Source organism: Tupaia chinensis, unplaced genomic scaffold (assembly GCF_000334495.1).
Source record: "Tupaia chinensis unplaced genomic scaffold, TupChi_1.0 Scaffold000322_1, whole genome shotgun sequence".
In the NCBI taxonomy this organism is placed as follows: domain Eukaryota; kingdom Metazoa; phylum Chordata; class Mammalia; order Scandentia; family Tupaiidae; genus Tupaia; species Tupaia belangeri.
This window is the reverse complement of record NW_006159816.1, coordinates 4891611-4913661: the sequence shown is the minus strand read 5'-3', so window position 1 is coordinate 4913661 and position 22051 is coordinate 4891611. Positions and strand designations below refer to the sequence as shown.

The 22051-nt window shown below is 40.2% G+C and overlaps 1 protein-coding gene across 10 annotated transcripts in view; it reads left to right on the top strand.

The window, feature by feature from the left end:
- Nucleotides 1–22051, top strand: part of OSBPL6 (oxysterol binding protein like 6) — a 236062-nt gene that overhangs the window by 110060 nt on the left and 103951 nt on the right. For all 10 annotated transcript variants that reach the window (XM_006151664.3, XM_006151663.3, XM_014589014.2 and 7 more), the window contains exon 3: nt 19321–19588. In XM_006151664.3, coding sequence (XP_006151726.1) covers nt 19487–19588 — 102 coding nt within the window. In that variant the 5' untranslated portion in view covers nt 19321–19486. The remainder of the gene's footprint in view (nt 1–19320; nt 19589–22051) is intronic.

Genomic DNA, 22051 nt, shown 5'->3' with positions numbered 1-22051 from the left:
GCCCTATCAAAAAAACCTCTCAAAAAAAAAAAAAAAAAAAAAAGGGTCTGCTTTTCAGTAAGTTCTTAGGTGACATGTTAGGCCTGGGACCACTTTTTAGAACCCTAGTAGTAATCAATTAGTCCTGGAATTTTCTAAGCTTGGGGTTTAGGGAAATGTAGCTTTTTTCATCCTAGTTCAATAGCAAGTGACATGTTAAATCTTCCTTTGAGTGCCATCGGCTTCCTCTCACAGTCTTTATGACAGGACACTCTAATGACCCAGATGACATTTTACCACTTGAAAATGTAATTTCCAGCTCTGTTACTTTTGTCTCTTGTTCTCTCTCATGCGTTTTACTTTTTTTAAAGAAAAAAAAAGTGTTCCTTCATCATTGTTTTCAGTGACATTTTTGGAATAAAATAGATTCTATATTCAGTCTGGCAAGCTTTAACCCAACATATGAGTATGTATTTTAAACTACCACTTTCCTGGTTCTCATAAAATCTCAGGGACTGAGTTGTGCACAGACATGTCTTTACTGCTAGTATCTTCACCAAGACATAAGATCACATGATCTACTGGAAAAGGAAGGCTTGAACTCAGACCTTTTGAGGTTCATTTCTTCTTTTTTTTAAAGAATTATTTAGTTAATTTATTTATGATTATTTTTTCACACAAGTTTTGCCAGAGGAAGACAATGAGAAAGCAAGCTTCCAGGTCTGGGACTCAAGCCACAGTCTGCCATGTGGGAGTTCCTGCTCCCCAACCACTGCCACCTGCTGGCCCAAGGTCTATTTCTTTAATCGTAATTTACTACAAGGCTGACACTCTATCTGGACCTTGAATATGATTTATCAAGCCATCAGGACCACCATTCTTTCATTTAATACCAATATCCCAATTTTTTTGACTTAAAATTAATCTTAATAAATGTTATATTTGATCATGCTCTTACTTGTGTTTATGTGAGGCTGTATTTCTTTCTTTCTTTTCTTTCTTTCTTTTTTTTTTGGAGACATTTTAGCTATAGGGTGTGTGCGCTCTCCAGAAAGACAGAGAGCGACAGAGACAGAAAGCGAGAAATCACCCCCACAGGGGGGATGGCCATGCCACAATCCCTTCTCCTCCATTCTTCTCTCAGGATCTTGGGCACGCACGCACACGTGCCCAGTGTGAGTTTAAGCCACCAGGTCTAGGACTCGAACTGTGGTCAACTACATGGGAGTCCAGCGACATAGCCATTATGCCAACTGCTGGTCCCTAGGCTGTATTTCTTTTCTGGATATAGAGCATGCACACTCCCCAGAGAGAGAAAGAGAGAGAGAGGGAAAGTGAAAAATCACCCCCCCCGGGGAGGATGGTCACACCATAGTCCTCTCTCCTCTACTCTCCTCTTGGGATTTTGGGCATGCATACACACATACCCATTGCGATTTTCCAGCCACCAGGTCCAGGACTCGAACCACGTAGCCTGGCCATGAGGGATCCAGCACCTTAATCACCTTGCCACCCGCTGGTCCCTGTAGGCTATATTTAAAACAATGATATGCCACAAAATCCACTTAACAATCTAAAGTTATGTATTAATTTCTGTTTTGTAGGATTTTTTTTTTCTTATTTTGGAGAGGTTTTTGCTATAGGGCGCGTGCACTCGCCAGAAAGACAGAGAGAGACAGAGAGAAAGAAAGCAAGATATCACCCCCCAGGGGGAATGGCTACGCTACGCTGCAATCCCTTCTCCTCCATTCTTCTCTCAGGATCTTGGGCACGCACGCACACGTGCCCAGTGTGAGTTTAAGCCACCAGGTCTAGGACTCGAACTGTGGTCAACTACATGGGAGTCCAGTGACATAGCCATTACACTAACTGCTGGTCCCTGTTTTGTAGGTTTTTTGAAGTTACTTATTTCTCTTTCCCAATTATTCTTTATTTTCTGTTGGAAAATTAGCAAACCTTTTTCATAAGGATTTCAAATAAAACACTGCTATAGGTCAAGTCAGTCTCAAAACTGGAACTCTTGGGACTTGAATGCCCTGAACATGCTTATGAAGGAAGTTGATGTTCTTATGGAAGCATATGGTGTCCTTCAGGCTGTTTTCCCTCACAATGGGCTTAGAAGAAGATATATGGTAATAGTAAGCATTTTGTACAGATTATTTCAGTTAATTTCCTGCAACTCCATGAAATAGAATTATTATCCCCGTTTTATTGAAGAGGAAAATGAAGCATGCTGAGATTAATTGCCTGAGGTTTGATAGTTAGGACATGGCAGAGCTGGGAATGGTTTTTAATCCAACACAATGCATGAGATTTTTTTGTTTACAAACATAGAACACCAAAAGATGTATAAAGTGGTATACCGGTAAATGTTTAATAATCAACTCTCAAGAACAACAACAGTAGCCCCGGTTTAAAGGACTTGCATGGCATACACACAGCGTGGCTGATTTTAGGTTCCCAAGATGATGTCTTGGAAGCCTGAGGGAGATATACACAGTTGGCTCGCCACTAGTTAAGCGCCAAGACTACCATGTCCCAATTAAATGAGTTCTAAAGGCCCCAATCATGGGCCCTGGCAATAGATAATCAGTTATGCCACTGTTTCTTCCTCCTGTAACAGGGAATGAGCAACAATTGAAGCCAACACTCATGCTTGGTGTCCAACACAAGTATTGAATAGAATTGTGGGCACCCTGAGATGTGGCTAACAGTCTATGGAAACATTGCTGTTCTGGGGTATGACAAGTTCTTCAAGAGTCACCTTAAGGTTCCTGACCATGAAATAGCTGTAATTAGGTATATGATAGCAGTAGCTTAGGTAGGTGGTGGGTGCCATAATTGTGTGCAGCCTGGCCAACCCATTAGGGGTGTTTTGAAAGAATTAACGTTGTTGCTTATATTCACTGTTCCTAATGTACAACTCAGTGCCAGGGAGAACAGAACCTAATAATGCCCCAGGCCTCTCGAGTACCATTAGAAGCCTGAGAGGTCTTTTTTTAGGACAACCAAGAGGTTTTTCTCTAGGGAAATGTTGAACTTTGTACAGTCTTTCTTTAGTGGACTACTGAATAGTAAACTCCAGGATGCACATAATTTGGGTTATTTTGAATTATCTTTGGTACATACAGTAAAATTAAAGAACTGACATTAGAGGCAGTCTACAGGCAGTCTGTGACTATAATTGACTGTACTTAATAGATATAATGAATAACTTAGGGTATCTACTAAAATGATAAGCTCAATAAACATTCTGGGTAGTTTGTGAGGCTCATCATAACATTGAACTATAGTGACAAAATTGACATAGTTCCAACCATCAAGGATCTTGCAGAATCAATCAAATAAACATAGTGGAGTGTATACTAATATATGTGAGTATAGACGTAATACAGATTGTAGTGACAATTTTGTCTAATAGGTCAGCAGAGTTCTTTCAAAAGATGAAACTTAACCATAAAATAGTATAAAATTAATGCTCATGTAATAACTTAGTATAGCTGATAATTCTAGAGCTTATTTTTTCTGTGGTAAAAGTATATGTGACAGAGGACCAGCAGTTAGCGTAATGGCTATATCGCTGGATTCCAACGTAGTCGACCGTGGTTCTTGTCCTGGACCCGGTGGCTTAAAACTCACACTGGGTGCATGTGCGTGCGTGCCCAAGATCCCAAGAGGAGAAAGGAGAAGGGATTGCTGTGTGACCATCCCCCCTGGGGGGTGATTTCTCACTTTCTGTCTCTCTGTCTCTCTCTGTCTGTCTGGCGAACACACGCACCCTATAGCAAAAATCTCTCCAAAGAAAAGAAAAAAAAAGAAAAAAAAGTATATGTGACAAATTTGGTGCACTGGTGGTATGCTTCTCAAGAGAAGCAGGATCCCATGTAGGGACCTGGTTTTGAATCCCCAGCTCTGCCAGCCTGAAATAATTTCACAAGTGTGTGAGTATGTGATCTGATGGTCAGGACAGGAGGCAGGTGATCACGGCATGACAGAATCTGTAGAGGATACTCTATCTCCCTGTCTCTTAGTCTCGGATGCCCATGCACACTCTCTATCATGGATAAAGAAAAAAATGACCATTTAATTAACCCTGAGAGTACAGTTCTGTGGCATTGTGTGCATTCCCATTGCTCTGTATCCATCACAACCCTCTATCTCCAGAATTGTTTTTATCATTCAAACTCAAGCTCTGTATCCATTAAACACCCACTGTTCTTTTCCCCCTTCTCACAGACTGTGATAGCTACCATTGTACTTTCTCTCTATGTAAATTCAACTACTCTAAAGGACTTTGTATAAGCAGAACCATGTAGTATTTGTCCATTCACAACTGGCTTGTTTCACTTAGCATAGTATCTTTAAGGTTTATCCACATTGTCATGTTTAGAATTTGCTTCATTTTTAAGATGATATAATATCCCTTTATGAATATACCTTATTTTATTGATCCTTTGATCCATTGATGGACACTTGCATTATTTCCACCTTTTGATTATAGTAAATAACTCTGCTATGAACATGGGTGTACAATATCTATTCAAACCTCTGCGGTAAGTTCTTTTGTGCAAATATCTAAAAGTAGAATTGCTGAGTCATGTGATAGTTCTGTTTTTAATTTTTTGAGGAACTGCCACACCATTTTCCACAGCAGCTACATCGTTTTCTGTTCTTACCAACAATGCGTGAGAGTTAATTCAGGGACATGTTTAGCCTATGTAATTTTGTCTGAGCTAACTCATCAGCATACTCAACTCAGCACGGAAGTGGTTGTTTTGAAGGAAGTATCTCCAGAGAACAGAACACGTGGTGTTTAAGTCACTTGATTCCTTAGTGAGACTTTGTACACGTTCACCATGGATTTATGATTGGTACTTAAGGTCACAGAGTACAGGTGAAATCTTTTATTTCCTGTTGTTACCAAAAAGTCTTTGTACTGTTGATGATAGGTATCTCTTAGCAGCTATCAGGAGTCATGCTTCTCAATATTAATTTTCTCATTAAAATATGTTTTATGGCGTTACCCAGTCTTCCTTTCAAAACACATAGACAAAGGTCAGAGACCAAATAACACATTAAAAAGTACTTGACTTTTTTTTTTTTTTTAGTTTTTGGCTTAGAATGTGTGCATTAGCCGGAGGGGGAGACAGAGAAAGAGAAACGGTGACAGGGAAAGTGAGAAATCACCCCCCAGGTGGAATGGCCACACTGCATTCTCCTCCATTCTTCTCCTGTTATCTTGGCCACACACACACACACACACACACACACACACACACACACGTGCCTAGCTTGATCTTCAAGTCACTGGGTCCTGGACTCGAACCACATTCAACTACATGGGAGTCCAGTGATATAACCACTATGACATCTGCTGGTCCAAAATATTTGGAAAATTAGTACTGGCATAATTATGAAGTAATAGTATCATAATGGCCTTTTTGAAATTGTCCTTGGCATGGGCTCACAGTAAAATCTGGTGTCCTGACATCTCATCATATTGAGTATGTTTTACAGCTTCAGTGCCCATGGATTTTTTTTAACCCATATTGATAATTTAGAAACCAATGTATAGATTAGTTTCTAATATTTCTGTTCAGTTCCATTGGCCCATCTTTTTTTTCTGACCTTGTATGACTATTAACTAGCATAGCTCTCATATACCTTTATCATATGGTAGGGGATCATATATTAAATTATAATTCATATAGTATTCCTTACTATAATCATCTCTAATTTTTCCCACAATTTTCTTCAGTATTCTCACACATTTAAATTTTAAGAAAAACTTCAGAATAATATGGCCAAATTCTTAAACTCCCGTCATGATTTTCATAACAGTTGCATTAAATCGTATCAATGTGTGGTTAATAAATGCTTTAAAATATTTAATTCAAAGTAAAAGTCAATTCAAATACAAGTTCAGATTTATAGTTAAACATGATGAAAAATATGATTCCTTTTCATTCTTCCTTTTCCTACCTTTATCCCATTCCTCTACCATCAGGTTTGAAGGCTGCACACAGAACATGGTCTGGAGGTCCCATAATGCAGTCACCACTCTCCTCTGAGCTCACATGTGGGCTGAGCTTCTGTCACCTGCTGTGCTGCAGTGAACATGCCTGTGCACAGTCCAGAGTGCCTAGGCTCCCAAGCTGTAGCCCGCATCCTGTCTCTCAGCCTAGATCCTTGACTTACCACGCTGGTGACCTTGCCCTTAGGGCCTGCTTTCACATTCGTAAGAAAGGGAAGTGAAAATATCGCATACTGATGTAAAAATAATCATATGAATTAATATTTGTAAAGCCCTCGAAACAGTGCTGAGCACAGGGAAAGTACTTGGGGTAAAAATTTAACAATTTTTAACTGTTATAGGTAATCTTTGTGTACTAACAGAGATTATTTGTATAGGTCCTGTGTAAGTCTAATGTTACTTTGGAGGCTTTTATAAATTAGGTCTTTTATGCAAAAGATATTTCTTAATTTCCAGGATTGAGTAACCAGTAACTTTCCTAAAAGCTTTTTCCCCTCTTTTGAGCATTTCAGAGGGACAGTAACATTACCCATTGGCTAGCACTTTCAGAACAGCGTTGTAGGGCAGTAACCAGCATGATTATCTTGTTGGTGATGTGAATGGAAATGTTAGTAAAACCATTCCTATTAAGCCTGATGCTGGATCAATGTGTATGTGTTTACATAACTACATGTACAGAAGTGCCATAAACTTAAAATACACATAGTCCAATATTTATAGTTTTTAAAAGTTGGGCAGTGGATATAAAATGGATGGTGTTCTTTAAGTCTGTCAGAGTGATTGTAGGATATTTTGTCTTTGATCTACTATCAGTTTAAATTATTAATCATAGATTAATAATCTATTAACCTATGATCTTATAATTTAGTTTCTTTCATCCCTTGGATATATTCTTTTTATAACCTTACTTATATATTTATGGTTGATTTTTTTTTTTTTTTGGAGAGATTTTTGCTATAGGGCGCATGCGCTTGCCAGACAGACAGAGAGAGACATAGAGACGGAAAGCAAGAAATGATCCCCCAGGGGGGATGGTCACGCCGCAATCCCTTCTCCTCCATTCTCCTCTTGGGATCCTGGGCACGCACGCACACGCGCCCGGCGTGAGTTTTAAGCCACTGGGTCCAGGACGCGAACCGCGGTTGACTACGTGGGAGTCCAGCGACATAGCCATTATGCTAACTGCTGGTTCCCTGGTTGGTTATTTTTTCATTGATCTAATTAGTATAATTGTTAATCGTTTTGTTAATTTAGGATCATAGTCCTTTGATGTATCAATTCAATTATTTGAAGTTTATTTATACTTTACTTAAATTGTATTTTCTAATCTCAGAAATTATAAATGTTAATACATTTTTTAATTTATTTATTTATTTATTTATTTAGAGAGATTTTTCTTTAGGATGCATGTGTTCACCAGGAAAACAAAGAGACAGAAAGCAAGAAATCATCCCCCAGAAGGGTTGGCCATGCTGCAGTCCCTTCTCCATTCTCCTCTTGGGATTCTGGATACACATGCACATGCACCCAGTGTGAGGTTTTTTGTTTTTGTTTATTTTTTGGAGAGGTTTTTTCACTATAGGACGCGTACGCTTGCCAGACAGACAGAGAGAGACATAGAGACAGAAAGCGAGAAATCACCCCCCAGGGGGAATGGTCACGCCACAGTCCCTTCTCCTCCATTCTCCTCTCGGGATCTTGGGCACACACGCACACGCGCCCGGCGTGAGTTTGAAGCCACTGGGTGCGGGATGCGAACCGCGGTCGACTACGTGGGAGTCCAGCGACGTAGCCATTACACCAACTGCTGGTTCCCCCCAGTATGAGTTTTAAGCTGTTGGGTTCAGGACTCAAACCACGATCAACTATGTCTGAGGCCAGCAACATAACCATTATGCCATCTGCTGGTCCCAATACATTTGTTTTTATTCTTTCATATTTAGTAATGCATAGAATTAGGGCCATGCATTTTTCTTTTATTATACCTTTAGCTATGCTCTGTATTTTAAAATATGAAATGTTCTCATAGAATTGTATTGTATTTTCTTTGTATTTTATTTTCAGTCTTTCATTTTAGAGCTAACTGGAGAATCCATTTTATCAGAAGGAAGGATAGAGAAAGAAAAGGAGGCACAAGATTGAGTGCTTTTGGTTTTTACTTTTGTCTATTTTCAAATATTCTACAATATTAGTTTTGATTTTTTCTTTACTAAAGATATACTTAGGAGAGTATATTTTCTGAAATTTTCTAGCATTAACTCCTTCTAATTTCTACTTTTTCATTAATTTGTGATATATTGGATTGTTTCTGAGAATGCAGTTTAATTCAGCAATTTCACTAGGGTTTTTCTTATTCTGAATTCCTTTTAACTAATTTTGCCTAATAAAGAGTGATTCTTTGGGGACCAGCAGTTAGCGTAATGGCTATGTCGCTGAACTCCCATGTAGTCAACCGCGGTTTGAGTCCTGGGCCCAGTGGTTTAAACTCACGCCAGGTGCATGTGGGTGCGTGCCCAAGATCCCGAGAGAGAATGAAGGAGAAGGGATTGCGGCATGAGCATCCCCCCTGGGGGGTGATTTCGTGCTTTCTGTCTCTCTGTTTCTGTCTCTCTGGTAAGTGCACATGCCCTGTAAGCAAAAACCTCTCAAAAAACTAAATTAATTAATTTAAAAAAAGAGTGATTCTTTTAATTTTCATATTGAATTCTTCTGATGTAAATTTTATGTTCAGGAATTCTTTAAAATCCCATTTATTTTTCTTTTTCCTTGTTGTTCAGGGTTATTATCATACATAGATAGTATCTATATATAGTTCTCATATTTATTACACCTTCTGTTCACCATTTATCTCCTTGCCTTTTTTTTCTTTTTCAAGATGATTTCCTCAATTTTACTTTTTATCACTGATTAGATTTTCTGCAGAATAATTTGTACATCATTATTATCATTTTAATTATTGCATTTAAATGCTAGCATCATTCTTTTCTTTAAATTTTTTTTACTATACCAGTTCCCAATCTATCTGAACTTGCCGTATCTCTTAACCAAAAATGCTATTCTTTTTCTAAAGTTTTATGAAAATGTAAAGCATTTGTGCCCTAATTACCTCACTTTTTTCTTTAGGACAAACACTCTAAATAAGCCCTCTATGTATGTATAGATTAACGATATAGTAATTTTCTTTCCTGTGGAGGAGTAATTTTTCACAGATGTAAATTTTATTTTACAGAAATAATATTTTGACCAAAAAATGTGTGGCACACACAAATTTTGGACAAATAACAGAGCTTCCATAAAGAAAAGCTCCTAACTTTACTTTTTTCCTTTTTTTTTGGAGAGAGAGATTTTTGCTATAGGGCAGGAGTACTCACTGGAGAGACAGAGACAGAGAGACAGAAGGCGATAAATCACCCCTCAGAGGGGTGGCCATGCCACATTTCCTTCTCCTCCATTCTCCTCTCAGGACCTTGGCACACATGTGCCTGGCATGAGTTTTAAGTCACTGGGTCCAGTGACTTTTTCATTTGACGAGAGAGAGAGTAAGCAAGCCACCAGGTCTGGGGCTCAAACCGTTGTCAGTTGTGTGGGAGTCCAGCGCCTTACCACTATGCTACCTGCTGACCCCAACTTTACTTGTATTCTTTATAAAAGCTGTGTTCTTTGTCTAAAGATTATTTTTGCCGACTATACTTGATAGCATTCCAATCCGTCTCTTAAAATTTACTCTGGTGTGCTAGGTGACAAAGGGTGTAGGTTTGTCTATTTACTTAGTAAAAACCTAAGGAAAGTGGAAAGGCAGTAGAGTTTTGGTCAGTCACAATCAGTGGATTTCTGTCTTTGTGTACTATTTTCCTCCTTAGTCTTGTTAATGACTGGCCCAGAAGGTCAGCTTTGGGAGGGGGAGACTGTATTTCAGGGGTAAGTTGAGGCAAGTCCTTGATGCTCATGGGAAACCAAGACTAACGAAAACAGCTAGTGAGACACAGGGCTGTGCACATGCTGTGCCAAAAAAGCTGTCTCGGTGATCTCAGAGCTGTTGACCTACGGCGAGCCTTTTCCCTGCGCCTCTTACCTCTTGCCTCTCCAATTTGGGGAAGCCAGGAGAATTTGGCAGACTTTTTTCCTGAACACCACTTTGCTGTGTTGGGAATGGGAGTTGTGTGTTGATTTCAGTGTCACGGTTTGGTCCTGAATGAAGTAACTCTGGCAGATATTCCTTGAATGTTGTGGCAATTGGTAGTCACTATTTCCTGAAGTAAGTACTAATTATTATTATTGCTTCTAGTCCTGTTAGAGCCTGCCTTTTAGTCATTTACTAAGAAAGTGATTACACCATCTTAGAAGTCTCCAGCTTATCTATTTTTTTTTTTTTTTGGAGAGGTTTTTGCTATAGGGCACATGCACTCTCCAGAAAGACATAGAGAGACAGAGAGACAGCAAGCGAGAAATCACCCCCCCAGGGGGGTGGTCATGCTGCACTCCCTTCTCCTCCATTCTCCTCTCGGGATCTTGGGCTCATATGCGCATGTGCCTGGCATGAGTTTAAGCCACTAGGTCCAGGACTCAAACTGTGGTCAACTACATGGGAATCCAGCGACATAGCCATTAGGCTAACTGCTGATCCCTCCAGCTTATCATATTGAAATCAGTCCTTAATTTTCTTATTCTCTCATTTGTGGGTTAATGAGCTTAGAAATGAAAAAGATTCCCTACCCCAACTGTTTAAGGAAAAATTAGTATATAATGACTATAATTATAAAAGGCATTCATTGTTTTGGTGGTGATTTTTTTTAAAACTTTTTAAAAAAGAATTATTTATTTATTTATTTTACTCATTCATTTATTTTAATTTCATGAGAGAGATTGGGGGGGGGTGAGAAATCAAGGCACCAGGCCCAAGACTCGAACTGTGGTTGATCATATAGGAGTGTCTAGTGCCTTAACGACCATGCAACCTTTTGGTCTCTCTGATTTAAAAAATTTTTTTTTTATTTTATCTTTCACAGGGGAAGGCATAGTCCCTTGTCAATTCCCCACAATGATCTACCCCGATTCTCAGTTGGTCCAGATCATAGCACACATACATGTGCCCAGTATACTCAGGGAGTGCCCAGAATGCAAACCCAGGGTCTTTCCCCTGTGGATCCAGTTGTGATACTACTGCACCATCACCTGACCCAGCTTTGGTGAGGATTCTGATAGAAAACTAATTCATCCCACCCAGCTGTACAAGCGTGGCTTGTGTCTAGGATTTTCTTTCTTTTTTTAAAAAAATATTTATTTATTTCCATTTGTTAACATTATTATTAGTTTTAATTTGACCAGAGAGAGAGAGAGAAAGGGAAAGCAATAAAGCTAGCCACCAGGTTCGGAACCTGTACCACCGTTAGCCATGTGGGAGTCCAGCACTTCAACCACCTCGCCACCTGCTGGTCCCTAGGTTTTTCTAATGTGCTTCCCCCAAAACCTCTCTAAATAGTCAAGCAAACGCTAGAAAAAGACAAGCTACTCATAACCAAAACACTAACTTGGAATTGAATTCCAAAATTAGAGAGGACTAGATTGTAATTTTATGAAAGCTCTGTGTTGAATTGAGGAAAACCTCAACAGAGTTTGATCATGATACTCCTTAACTTTACTAGTGAAAAAACAAGACTTCTTTTCTTACCGTCTTAAAGGCTTTGCTTTTCTTATAGTTCATCCTCACCCTTTGAGATCCTGGTTAGCTTCAATACAGAAAGGGGTAGCAACTCCTCTGTAGTGCATTAAATGTCAAGTGTACTTCTCTAAAACTCCAGATTAAGTCACGTGGACAGAGAAAAGGACTAGGTGAAAAAAACTTAAGTGATTGGAGGGGAGAGGGCTTATATTATAGGATCAGACCCAAAAGATACCATTTTACTCTTGACTCTGTCACTTACACACCAAAAGTTCCAGTATGATTTAGAGAAAATTAAATGGAAACATAAACATAACTTTACAAGTGGAATTACAGGGGCTAGCAGTTGGCGTGATGGTTCCCACTTGGCTTGCAAGTCCTGGACCTAGCAGCTTGCTTTCTCACTTTCCTTTTCTATCCCTCGCTCTCTCCTGAATGCACATACCCTATAGAAAATTTAAAAATAATAATAAATAAAATTTAAAAAATAATTCTTGGAACCAGCAGTTAGTGTAATGGCTATGTCGCTGGACTCCTATGTAGTCAACCACAGTTTGCATCCTGTACCGGGTGGCTTAAAACTCACGCTGGGCGTGTGTGTGTGTGTGTGTGCCCAAGATACCAAGAGGAGAATGGAGGAGAAGGGATTGCGGCATGGCCATCCCCCCTGGGGGGTGATCTCTCGTTTTCTGTCTCTCTGTCTCTCTCTGTCTGGCTGGCAAGTACACACACCCCTCTCCAAAAGTAAAAAATTCTAAAAAAAAGTGGAATTATGTCTTTCTAATTACTGGCAAATATAAAAATCAATTAAAACCATGGAAAAGCCAGTACTGTGAAGGGCAGATTATAAGAGGGAGGCTGAAAGACATTAAAGGAAACCAAGAAAAGCTAGAAGGATGAAGTGTATAGTGATAGAGCTGAGGTTAGGCCAAATATTAGTTACTGCAGACCAGTAAGTAGAAATGGGAAAACCTTCCATAAAATTAGATTTTTTTTAAACAGCCCAACCTGGTTGCTACTTGAGGGACACAGAGTTCAAAATGATACTGAAAATTTAAACATGAAAGAATGGACAGAGCTTTATTATTTACTTGGAGACAAAAAGTGAACAGCTGATATCAGATAAAGCAAAAAGTATTGAGAGAAACAAAGAGGTTCATTCTCATAGTGATTATAGGGCTAGCTGGTGGCATGCTGGTTAAAGTGACTGGAGCCCAATTGCACAGTGTGAGACCCGGACCGCAGCGCACGTGCATGTGTGCCCAAAATCTCAACAGGAGAAATGGAGGAGAAGGGGTTCTGATGTGGCCACAGGGAGTGCTTTTTCCGTTTCTCTCTCTGTCTTTAGCTGGAGAACACATGCTTCCTCTGACAAATTAAAAAAAAAAAAAAGTAATTATGTAATCCTTTTGAACCTTTTTTTGTGTATCAATAAATCCCATTGTTTCAAAATATATTGAATACAACCTAAATGTCCCCAGAGAAGGATGGTTAATGTATTGTGGTATATCTGTGTGGCGGCCTTTTATCTATAGTGATGAAGAATAGTGTTGTTAATATTTCGTTCACAAAGAAGGCTATTTGTGATGTATTATTGATTGATAAAGAGCATATCTGGGCCAGCAGGTAGCATGGTGGCTAAGACACTGGACTTCCGCATGGCTGACTGTAGTCTGAGTCCCAGATTCAGTGGCTTGAAAATCATACCAGGCACAGCCACGTGTGCGTGCATGCCAAAAATTCTGAGAGGAGAATGGAGGAGAAGGGATTGTGTCATGGCCAGCCACTCCCCCACCCCCTCAAGGGTGATTTCTCTCTTTCTTTTTTGCTGTCCTCTCTCTGTGTCTCTCTCCAGCAAGCATGCCTATCCTATGGCAAAAACCTAAAAAAAAAATGTAAAAAGTATATTGTAGGTAGTATGAATATTATTCTCCTACTTTAGTTAAAATAGAACCAAAAAGTATTAACAGGGATTATCTATAGGTGATGAAACTAGAGCCAAGTTAAATATTTTTCATCTATAATTTTATTATTTTCTAATAAATTTTATAATAAGTTTTATTTGTCCAGGTATTGATTGCGTCTCCTGCTGGGAGGACCATGGTTTCATGTATCGCACACTCAGCTTGGCCTGTGACTTTCTCTGGTCAATCAATTATTGGTAGAGGTGAGAAGAGCCACCTATAAACAAAAAGTGTAAAAAGAATTATCCCACGCTCTGTTATCCCAAGTGTAATTCTCTACAATTACGTGACTCCTTTCCCTCTCTCTCAGGGGTGACTGGGCTGCTTCTAAAGCCTGGAACAGGGAAGACTCAGAGTAGGTTGCAGCTTACCTGAAGGATAGTTAAATGAGCAAGAAATAGACCTTACTTGTTAACCCCTGTGATTTGGCACTTATTTGTGACCATGTCACAACTGAGCCTGGGTTAAATAGTCCCAAGTTTCAGATGTTTTTCTGGACACATACAGTTTGTGATGCCAATGAACAACAAGTTCTAGAAGTCTCCCCTACTGCCTTTTGTTTTAATTAGGTCCCTCGGTCATAAATCTGAATTTTATGCCACTCAGTGTGAATGCTAATATTACAACACTTAGCGATACTTGCAGTGTTCCCACTGAGATGAAGGAAAAAGGGAGACAGAAAAATTACATGTTCAGCTCATATTGGTGTTATTTTCAGCAACAATACTCTTCTCATTGAGTATTATAATTATGTTGATATTGACTTTAAAATACATGGCCTTTCTTTGGTTTAGAATGTTGTTTAGGTGATTTCTGAAAATGTGCTTTGATAGAAATAAGTATTTTTAAATGTCACAGCAATTTCCATACACTAGGAATCAGGAATAAGTAGGTGCAACCTTCTAACAGCATTTGGATTTATTTTTTTTAATACATTTTGAAATAAAACAGGTGATCAAATATTTAAAGGTCATCTCATTCAACTTTACATTAGAAACCTGAAACTGTTTTTATAACCAAAAAAACAAAAATATTAATAAAAACAATTACCTCAAAGTCAATGAGGAATGAATTAAATTCTCACCTTTTCTTTATTTTGTTACTTTTTTACATATTCATAATTATAATTCAACCATAATATTGCCCGTTCCTCATAAGCAAGATAACCTGAAAATCAAAGTGTTAGCATTGGTGTAAATGAGGAAACTGCACTTGGAGAGTTAACAGAAAAAGAAAAAGGAACAAAGTCCAGCAGAGGAAGCGTAACTTGGAATAAATTTACTTCCAAATGGATAACAGTCTAATGAGTTGGACTGTTTCAACCTCATCCCTTGAGGGCCCTTGAACACATCACAAAACCTCTATTCCTTTGGCTCAAGTGTCAGCATCTTCTTGTAAACATCTTGGACCAGAAAGCAAAGTACTTCAAATAAAAGATCTGAGCAGTGTTCTTGCTTTCTGTTTGCTGGCACCAGAGCTCGGCTTCAGAAACTTTACTCACACTCACTAGTTTTGTGTCAAGAGCAAGTTTTAAAGTCTTTTGAGTAAGTAGCTTCTATTTTTTCCTGTGATGACAGGAAAAACTTCTATTCTGTTCTGTTCATTAAAATGTCCAATTTTGGGGAAAAAAATGTCCAATTTTGGGACCAGCAGATGGCATAATGGTTATGTCACTGGACTCCCTCGTAGTCGACCACAGTTAGAGTCCCAGACCCTGCAGCTTAAACTCATGCCAGCACATGTGTGTGTATGCCCAAGATCCCAAGAAGAGAATGGAGGAGAAGGGATTGAGGCATGTGGCCATCCCCTCTGGGGGTGGAGGGGTTGATTTCTCTCTTTCTGTCTCTCTGACTGTCTCTGTCTCTCTGGTGAGCATACACACCCTATAGTAAAAATTTCAAAAAAATTAAATTAAATTAAAATGTCCAACTTTTTCCAGTTTATTATTTTTTTTAAGGAGAAATTTTTGCTATAGGGTGCGTGCACTTGACAGAGAGACAGAAAGTGAGGAATCATCTTTCTGGGGTGGGGGTGGGAGTTAGGGGGGGGTATGGCCATGCCACAATCCTTTCTCCTCCATTCTCCTCTTGGGATTTTGGGCACACACAAACATGCCCAGCATGAGTTTCAAGCCTCCAGGTTCAGGACCCAAACTGCATTTTACTAAGTGGGAGTTCAGTGATGTAACTATTAGGTCATATGCTGGTCTCTAAAAATCCTCTTTTCATTATTGGGATTGTTTTTTCTAAAAGTTTCTATATCCAGGTAACCATTAACATCCCAATTAACTCATTCAGGATCATATTATCTTTTTTTTTTGAGAGGTTTTTGCTATAGGGCACATAGGCTCCCCAGAAGGAGAGAGAGGCAGAGAGACAGAAAGCGAGAAATCACCTCCCGAGGGGGCTTGGCCACTCTAAAATCCCTTTTCCTCCATTCTCTTCTCGGGATCCTGGGGACACACGCTCACACATCTGACGTGAGTAAACCACCATGTCCGGGACTCGAACCTTGGTCGACTACATGGGAGTCCAGCGACATAGCTATTACACCAACTGCTGGTCTAGGATCACATTATCTTTTAATATAGTGTTGCGGATTGAAAAAAATATCTCTATGGCCAGCCACTCGTATGAAGATTAAGGCAGCTGAGTCCTACATGACTGATTATGTGGTTCAAGTCCCAGACTCGGAGGTTTGAAAAACACACTGGGCACATATGCCGGCATGTCCAAAATCTCAAGAGGAGAATGGAGGAGAAGAGACTGAGGTGTGGCCATCTCCCCTGCTGGGTGCTTTCTTACTTTCTGTCTTTCTCTCTCTCTCTGGTGAGTACATATAACAAAGTTACATCTATGTATCTATAGGCCTACACAAAATTTAATTTATTGAACATGCAGAATTTACATGGTCTACACATAAATCACTCGTTACATTTGTGTTGTTAAGTAATCAATTAGACATGTCTCCAGCTTCAGTTTCCCTGACCTCCATTTCCAACTGTTCGTCTCCATTTGAGTGCCTCTGTGATCCCTCAGACTCAGCATGCCTGCAGCCGTTCTTAGGACCTTTCCGTCAACCCTTAATTTCTTTCGATCACTTCTTACTCAGAATGCCTGCCTTCCTATCTCCTCCACTCCCAGTCACAACGAACAGGACATGCTGTTAAGAGTTCCAGCCACCACTGGAGCCTGATGTCTCTTGTTCCTTGATCGGGCCTCCCTCCTCTTTCTTACTTTCACGATTCAATTCTCCTTACGGAGACCAAATAACCTATTGGAGACACAAATTTGGTTGTGCCACACCCCTTTATAACTTCCTACATTTATGATAAAAATCAAAATGCCAATGTCTTAGTCTTTCTATGCTGCTGAATACCCGAGACTGGGTAATTCATAAAGCACACAAATGTCTTTCTCAGAGTCTTGGAAACTCAGAAGTTCACATTAAGGTGCTGGAAGGTCAGGACCCAGTCTCTCTGCTTCCGAGATGGCATCTTGAATGCTGCACCATCCAGAATGGAGCAATAGTGTGTTCTCACATCTCAGAGAAACAAGAGAAAGCCAACTCCCACTAGTCCTTTTTGTTTGTTTTTAGGTTTTACCATAGGGTATATGTGCTCACCAGAGTGTGACAGAGAGAGGGAAACTGAGAAATCACGCCCCTCAGGGGAATGGTCACCATAATCCCTTCTCTGCCAAACTGCTCTTGGGATGCTGGGCATGCACACGTACGCACAACTGGTGTGATTTTCAATCTGCTAGGTCTAGGACTCGAACTGCTGTTGGCCATATGGGAGTCCAGCACCTTAAAGAAAATGCCACCTGCTGGACTCCCCACTAGTCCTTTTAATAGTGATTATCCCATCAGACCCCTCTCAATACTATTGCTTTGAGGATTAAGTTTCCAGCACATGCTTCTGAGGGGACAATTTAAACTATAGTAGCCGACATGGCGTACAGGGCCTGTAGGGACCAGTATTTGCCTTGCTTTGTTTGCACGTTACTGCCTGTGACCGCACTAGTTCCTCGATCATGCCCTGCTGGACAGCCAGCTTGCAGGTTAACTCATCCTTCAGATCTCTGCTCTGATTTCTACATGTGTCAGTTTCCCTCACCATTTGTCTTCACATGTCCGTACATCTTCCATCTCTTTTTGATTATTTAACTCGTCGTCTCTCACTCTGGTCTCGCTTTTCTTTGCTCTAAAAATTGATGTCTGTTTATTGCCAGCAACTTTATCTTCTAACCTATGCAAATAAACCTACATGAGTGTTCTGTGCTTCCTTCAAGGAGGATTACCATAGATGTGGCTTGAACTTGGCCGCCCTCCCTCTTAGAAGAGGATAAAGTTTGCCTTAGTGGTCTGTCATTGTGGTCACAGGTGGTTAAGCTTTTTTGTCTTACCTTTAATACAAAAAAAAAAGAATAGTGTGCTTATGTTGGAGTCAAGCCCAATTTAACAGTGCTTCTTTCTGACACACAGTTAACTTTAGTATTAATAATATAAACCTTCCTTTCATGAATCCAACTAAAAAACATTGATAGGAGACCAGCAGTTAGTGTAATGGCTATGTCGCTGAACTCCCATGTAGTCGACAGCGGTTTGAGTCCTGGACCCAGTGGCTTGAACTCATGCCGGGCGAGTGTGCATGTGTGCCCAAAGTCCTCAGAGGAGAATGGAGGAGAGGGGATTGCGGCGTGGCCATCCCCCCTGGGGGGTGATTTCTCACTTTCTATCTCTCTATCTCTCTCTGTCTGGCAAGCACACACGCCCTATAGCAAAATAACCTCTAAAAAAAAAACATTATTTAATGACCAGCAGGTGGCATAATGGCTACATCGCTGGACTCTCACATAGTTGACTGCAGTTCGAGTCCCAGACCTGGTAGCTTAAACTCACGCCATGCCCAAGATCCCGAGAGGAGAACGGAGAAGGGATTGCGGCGTGGCCATCCCCCCTAGGATGGGGATGGTCTCTCTCTGTCTATCTGGTGAGCATGTGCACCCTATAGCAAAAACCTCTCCAAAAAAAAAAAAAGTAAAAAACATTGATGAAGTGTCTCTTGGCTGTAGGTAAGTGAAGCAGCTCAAGTGGCGCTGTTTCCACCTGTGCCTGTCAATCTATAGATGCTTGGAAGCTGGTGATTGCTGAGGGTCACCTGTAGACATGCTGTGGTTTACAGAAACATGTAACTGAGGGTGTGTGTTTTCCTGGTTCCTTCACAAATGCTGGGGCACAGCTTGACAAGATGCCTTCACCCTTCTGTAACTGCCTCCTTTGTGTCGGATTTAACCACCGTGTGATGACATGGCTGAACTAAACTGAAGACAAACGTGGACTGAGCTCTTATTATAATCCATTCAGGAAGGGAAATTAACTTTCTTGGTAAGGAGTTGATATATTTTGGCATTAGGACCCAAAATATAGCATTGTAATCTGCTTTAAAACAGAGATTGTAAGGGAAGAATATGACTATAGCATATAGTTTCTTTTTATTTTCCTTGTTGACAGACTTGTTACAAAGTGTCACTTTTATCCCCCTTTTTAACATCTGGAGGAAGAAACACTACTATGTCAGAGTTCTTTAGCTCACTAATGCAAGTTAACATTAATCATTGTGGCATAATGATGTAAATTTGTAAATTACTTACATGAAGCTTTTTTGTTTCTTTTGCTTTTAGGTGATTTGTGCCCCCCAGCCCCACCCCCTGGTCGTTGCCTGCTCTTACGTAGTCACGCCTGATTCATGAAATGGAACGCAGCTAAAAAATCATCTGCTTCTTTGACTGTGAGTCTTAAAGAAGATTGGGATGGTCTTGGGTGCACGTAACTAGACTAACTGCAGCGATGAGTGCAGACGAGAAGGGCATATCCCCTGCTCATAAAACAGCCACTCCAACCCACAGAAGTGCCTCCTCGTCAACATCCTCCCAAAGGGAGGGCAGGCAGGTAAGAGCATAAAGCAGTTTGTTATTTTATGCAGATATACTGCCATTCGAATAGGACGTGTTTGCTACCTAATTCTGACATTTAATTTATTCCACAGGAAAACATAATTTTCTGTAGGTATACACATAACATCAGGAAGACCTACCCTTGCTTTTGTGTTATTTAAAACCATTTTTTTCTTTCTTTTTTTTTTTTTTCTTTTTAGAATGCAGACTACAGGGAGGGGCAGAATGCCTAAGGGAAGTCTTGCAGGCTTCCCAGTATTTATACTTAGTTATTTAAACTGAGATTCACTTTAAGAAGCATGGACTGACTACCTGACTGCTGGGGGAAGGAAGGAATTGACCCAGCTCACCCTGGAGAATTGTTGATTGCCTATTGCAGGGAAGCTCCAGAGGCAGTACACAAACCACTGGGGAAAACCAAAACCTAGTCTTTGAGAGAGCGTGAAGGGGGATGTGCTTCTAACTGGCTTGCAAATGCAAAGTTTTACAAATGAAATGAAATTAAATGGGAATGAAAGTAGCATGTCATTAAGTTGAAAATGAATTCTAAAAAAGTAAGGGACCTTACACAAATGGTTATTATTCTGTACAGAAAAAGTTTGTTTTCATTCTTATTTATCTCAGCAGGTGGGAAATTTCCCAAACACTTTCTCCTCTGGTTCCTGACTCCTGTTTTGCATCTGTCCATCTCCCTCAAGAGAAGAATAAGAAAGAAAAATTGTAATTCTGTTTTTCCTTCCCTATCTCAGTCACCTCCTAAAACTCAGAATTAACTTACAGAACTCAGAAATTTGGAGTGATCCTGTGTTGTGGCGTCACATGATACAGTATTTATATATGCATATATATTTTTGTAATAACTGTTTTCATAGTGATGAGGTACACAGAATGTGATAAATTAGTCTTCCTTGAATCTTATCTATTCTTTTTATTTGAATGGCATATATACATAATGCCAAATTGCAAACCCCAGCTCTAAGTTAGTCATAGATGCGAAGGAGTTCCACACTGCTGAGAACATCATTTTCTGTAGATACACCTGACTCTGACTGCCACATTGCTAAGAATATGCAGTGGCATGTCTTTTTTAAAAAAAAATAATTGTTTAATTTTGGGACCAGCAGTTAGCATAATGGCTATGTTGCTGGACTCCCATGTTGTCGACCATGGTTCGAGACCTGGACCTGGTGGCTTAAACTCACGCTTGGTGCGTGTGTGTGAGTGCCCAAGATCCCGAGAGGAGAATAGAGGAGAAGGGATTGTGGTGTGGCCATCCCCCCAGGGGGTGATTTCTTGCTCTTTGTCTCTCTGTCTCTTTCTGTCTGTCTGGCGAGCGCACGCACCCTATAGCCAAAAAACCTGTACAAAAAAAGAAAAAAAAAGTAATTATTTAATTTTTATTTTGTCATCATAGTTATTTTGCTGCAGAGTACACACACTTACCAGACAGAGAGAGAGAGAGTGAGAAAACAAGCCACCAGGTCTAGGACTCACACTGCCATCAGCCTGGTGGGAGTCCAGTACCTTAACCACCATGCCACTTGCTGGCCCCCACAGTGGTATCTCAATGCACGTAATTTGCCTGTCCTTCCCCAAGTTCTCGTGCCAAATGCTAACGAACAGTTGTACATCTAAGTACTACTGCCTTCCATCCCTATTTGCTATGAGTATAACCATTCTCTCAGAGACCCAGGGTCTGTGCCAGGCCTTTCTCCTTTGCTTCTTCCCCCTCAGTCAGTTAATTTCTGTTGATCACGTCCTTCTTCAGAATCACAATTTCCTCTGTCCCCACTGTCAGCTCCCTACCCCAGACTTGCATTACTTATACCTAAGGTCTTACAGAGTGTGCTTGCTTGTCATCTCCTTCATGGCCTCACCATTTCAGATTTCCTGACTAGGGCAGATTCGTGCTCAAAACCCATCGAAGACTGTTACTTCCATAACAAGACCAGATTCCTTAGTATCTGGGATGCTCCAGTCTATCCTCATACCTCAGTTTCCTTCCAGCCTGTACAGTCTTCCCTGCTCAAGGGTCCTAAAACTGCCCATGTTCCCTGCATGGAATTCCCATGTCCTCCTCTCAGCCTCATGCCTCCTTAATCAAAAACACTCACGTGACACTATTACTGGCCACACCAACCTTACCTTACCTTCTCTGAACTTTTATAGAACTGTTTGACAGTATTTGACACTTTAATATTGTTTATCTGTGTGTGTACTGACCTTCTCAGCTGTAGCACGAGTTTTTTTATACAGAGTACATCCTCTGATTCTTCAGTGACAAGCCTTTCTCCTCAAATGTCTTAATATATCCTGGAGAATATTTTTAAAAGCTTGCAACAATATTAGTTTTGCCTTTTTATTCCAAAGTTTATATCCCAGACTTATTTGTTCTCTCTCTTCGTCCTTCCTCATGGGTAAACAAAATAAAGAACATCTGTGCCTGGTAATAACGCTC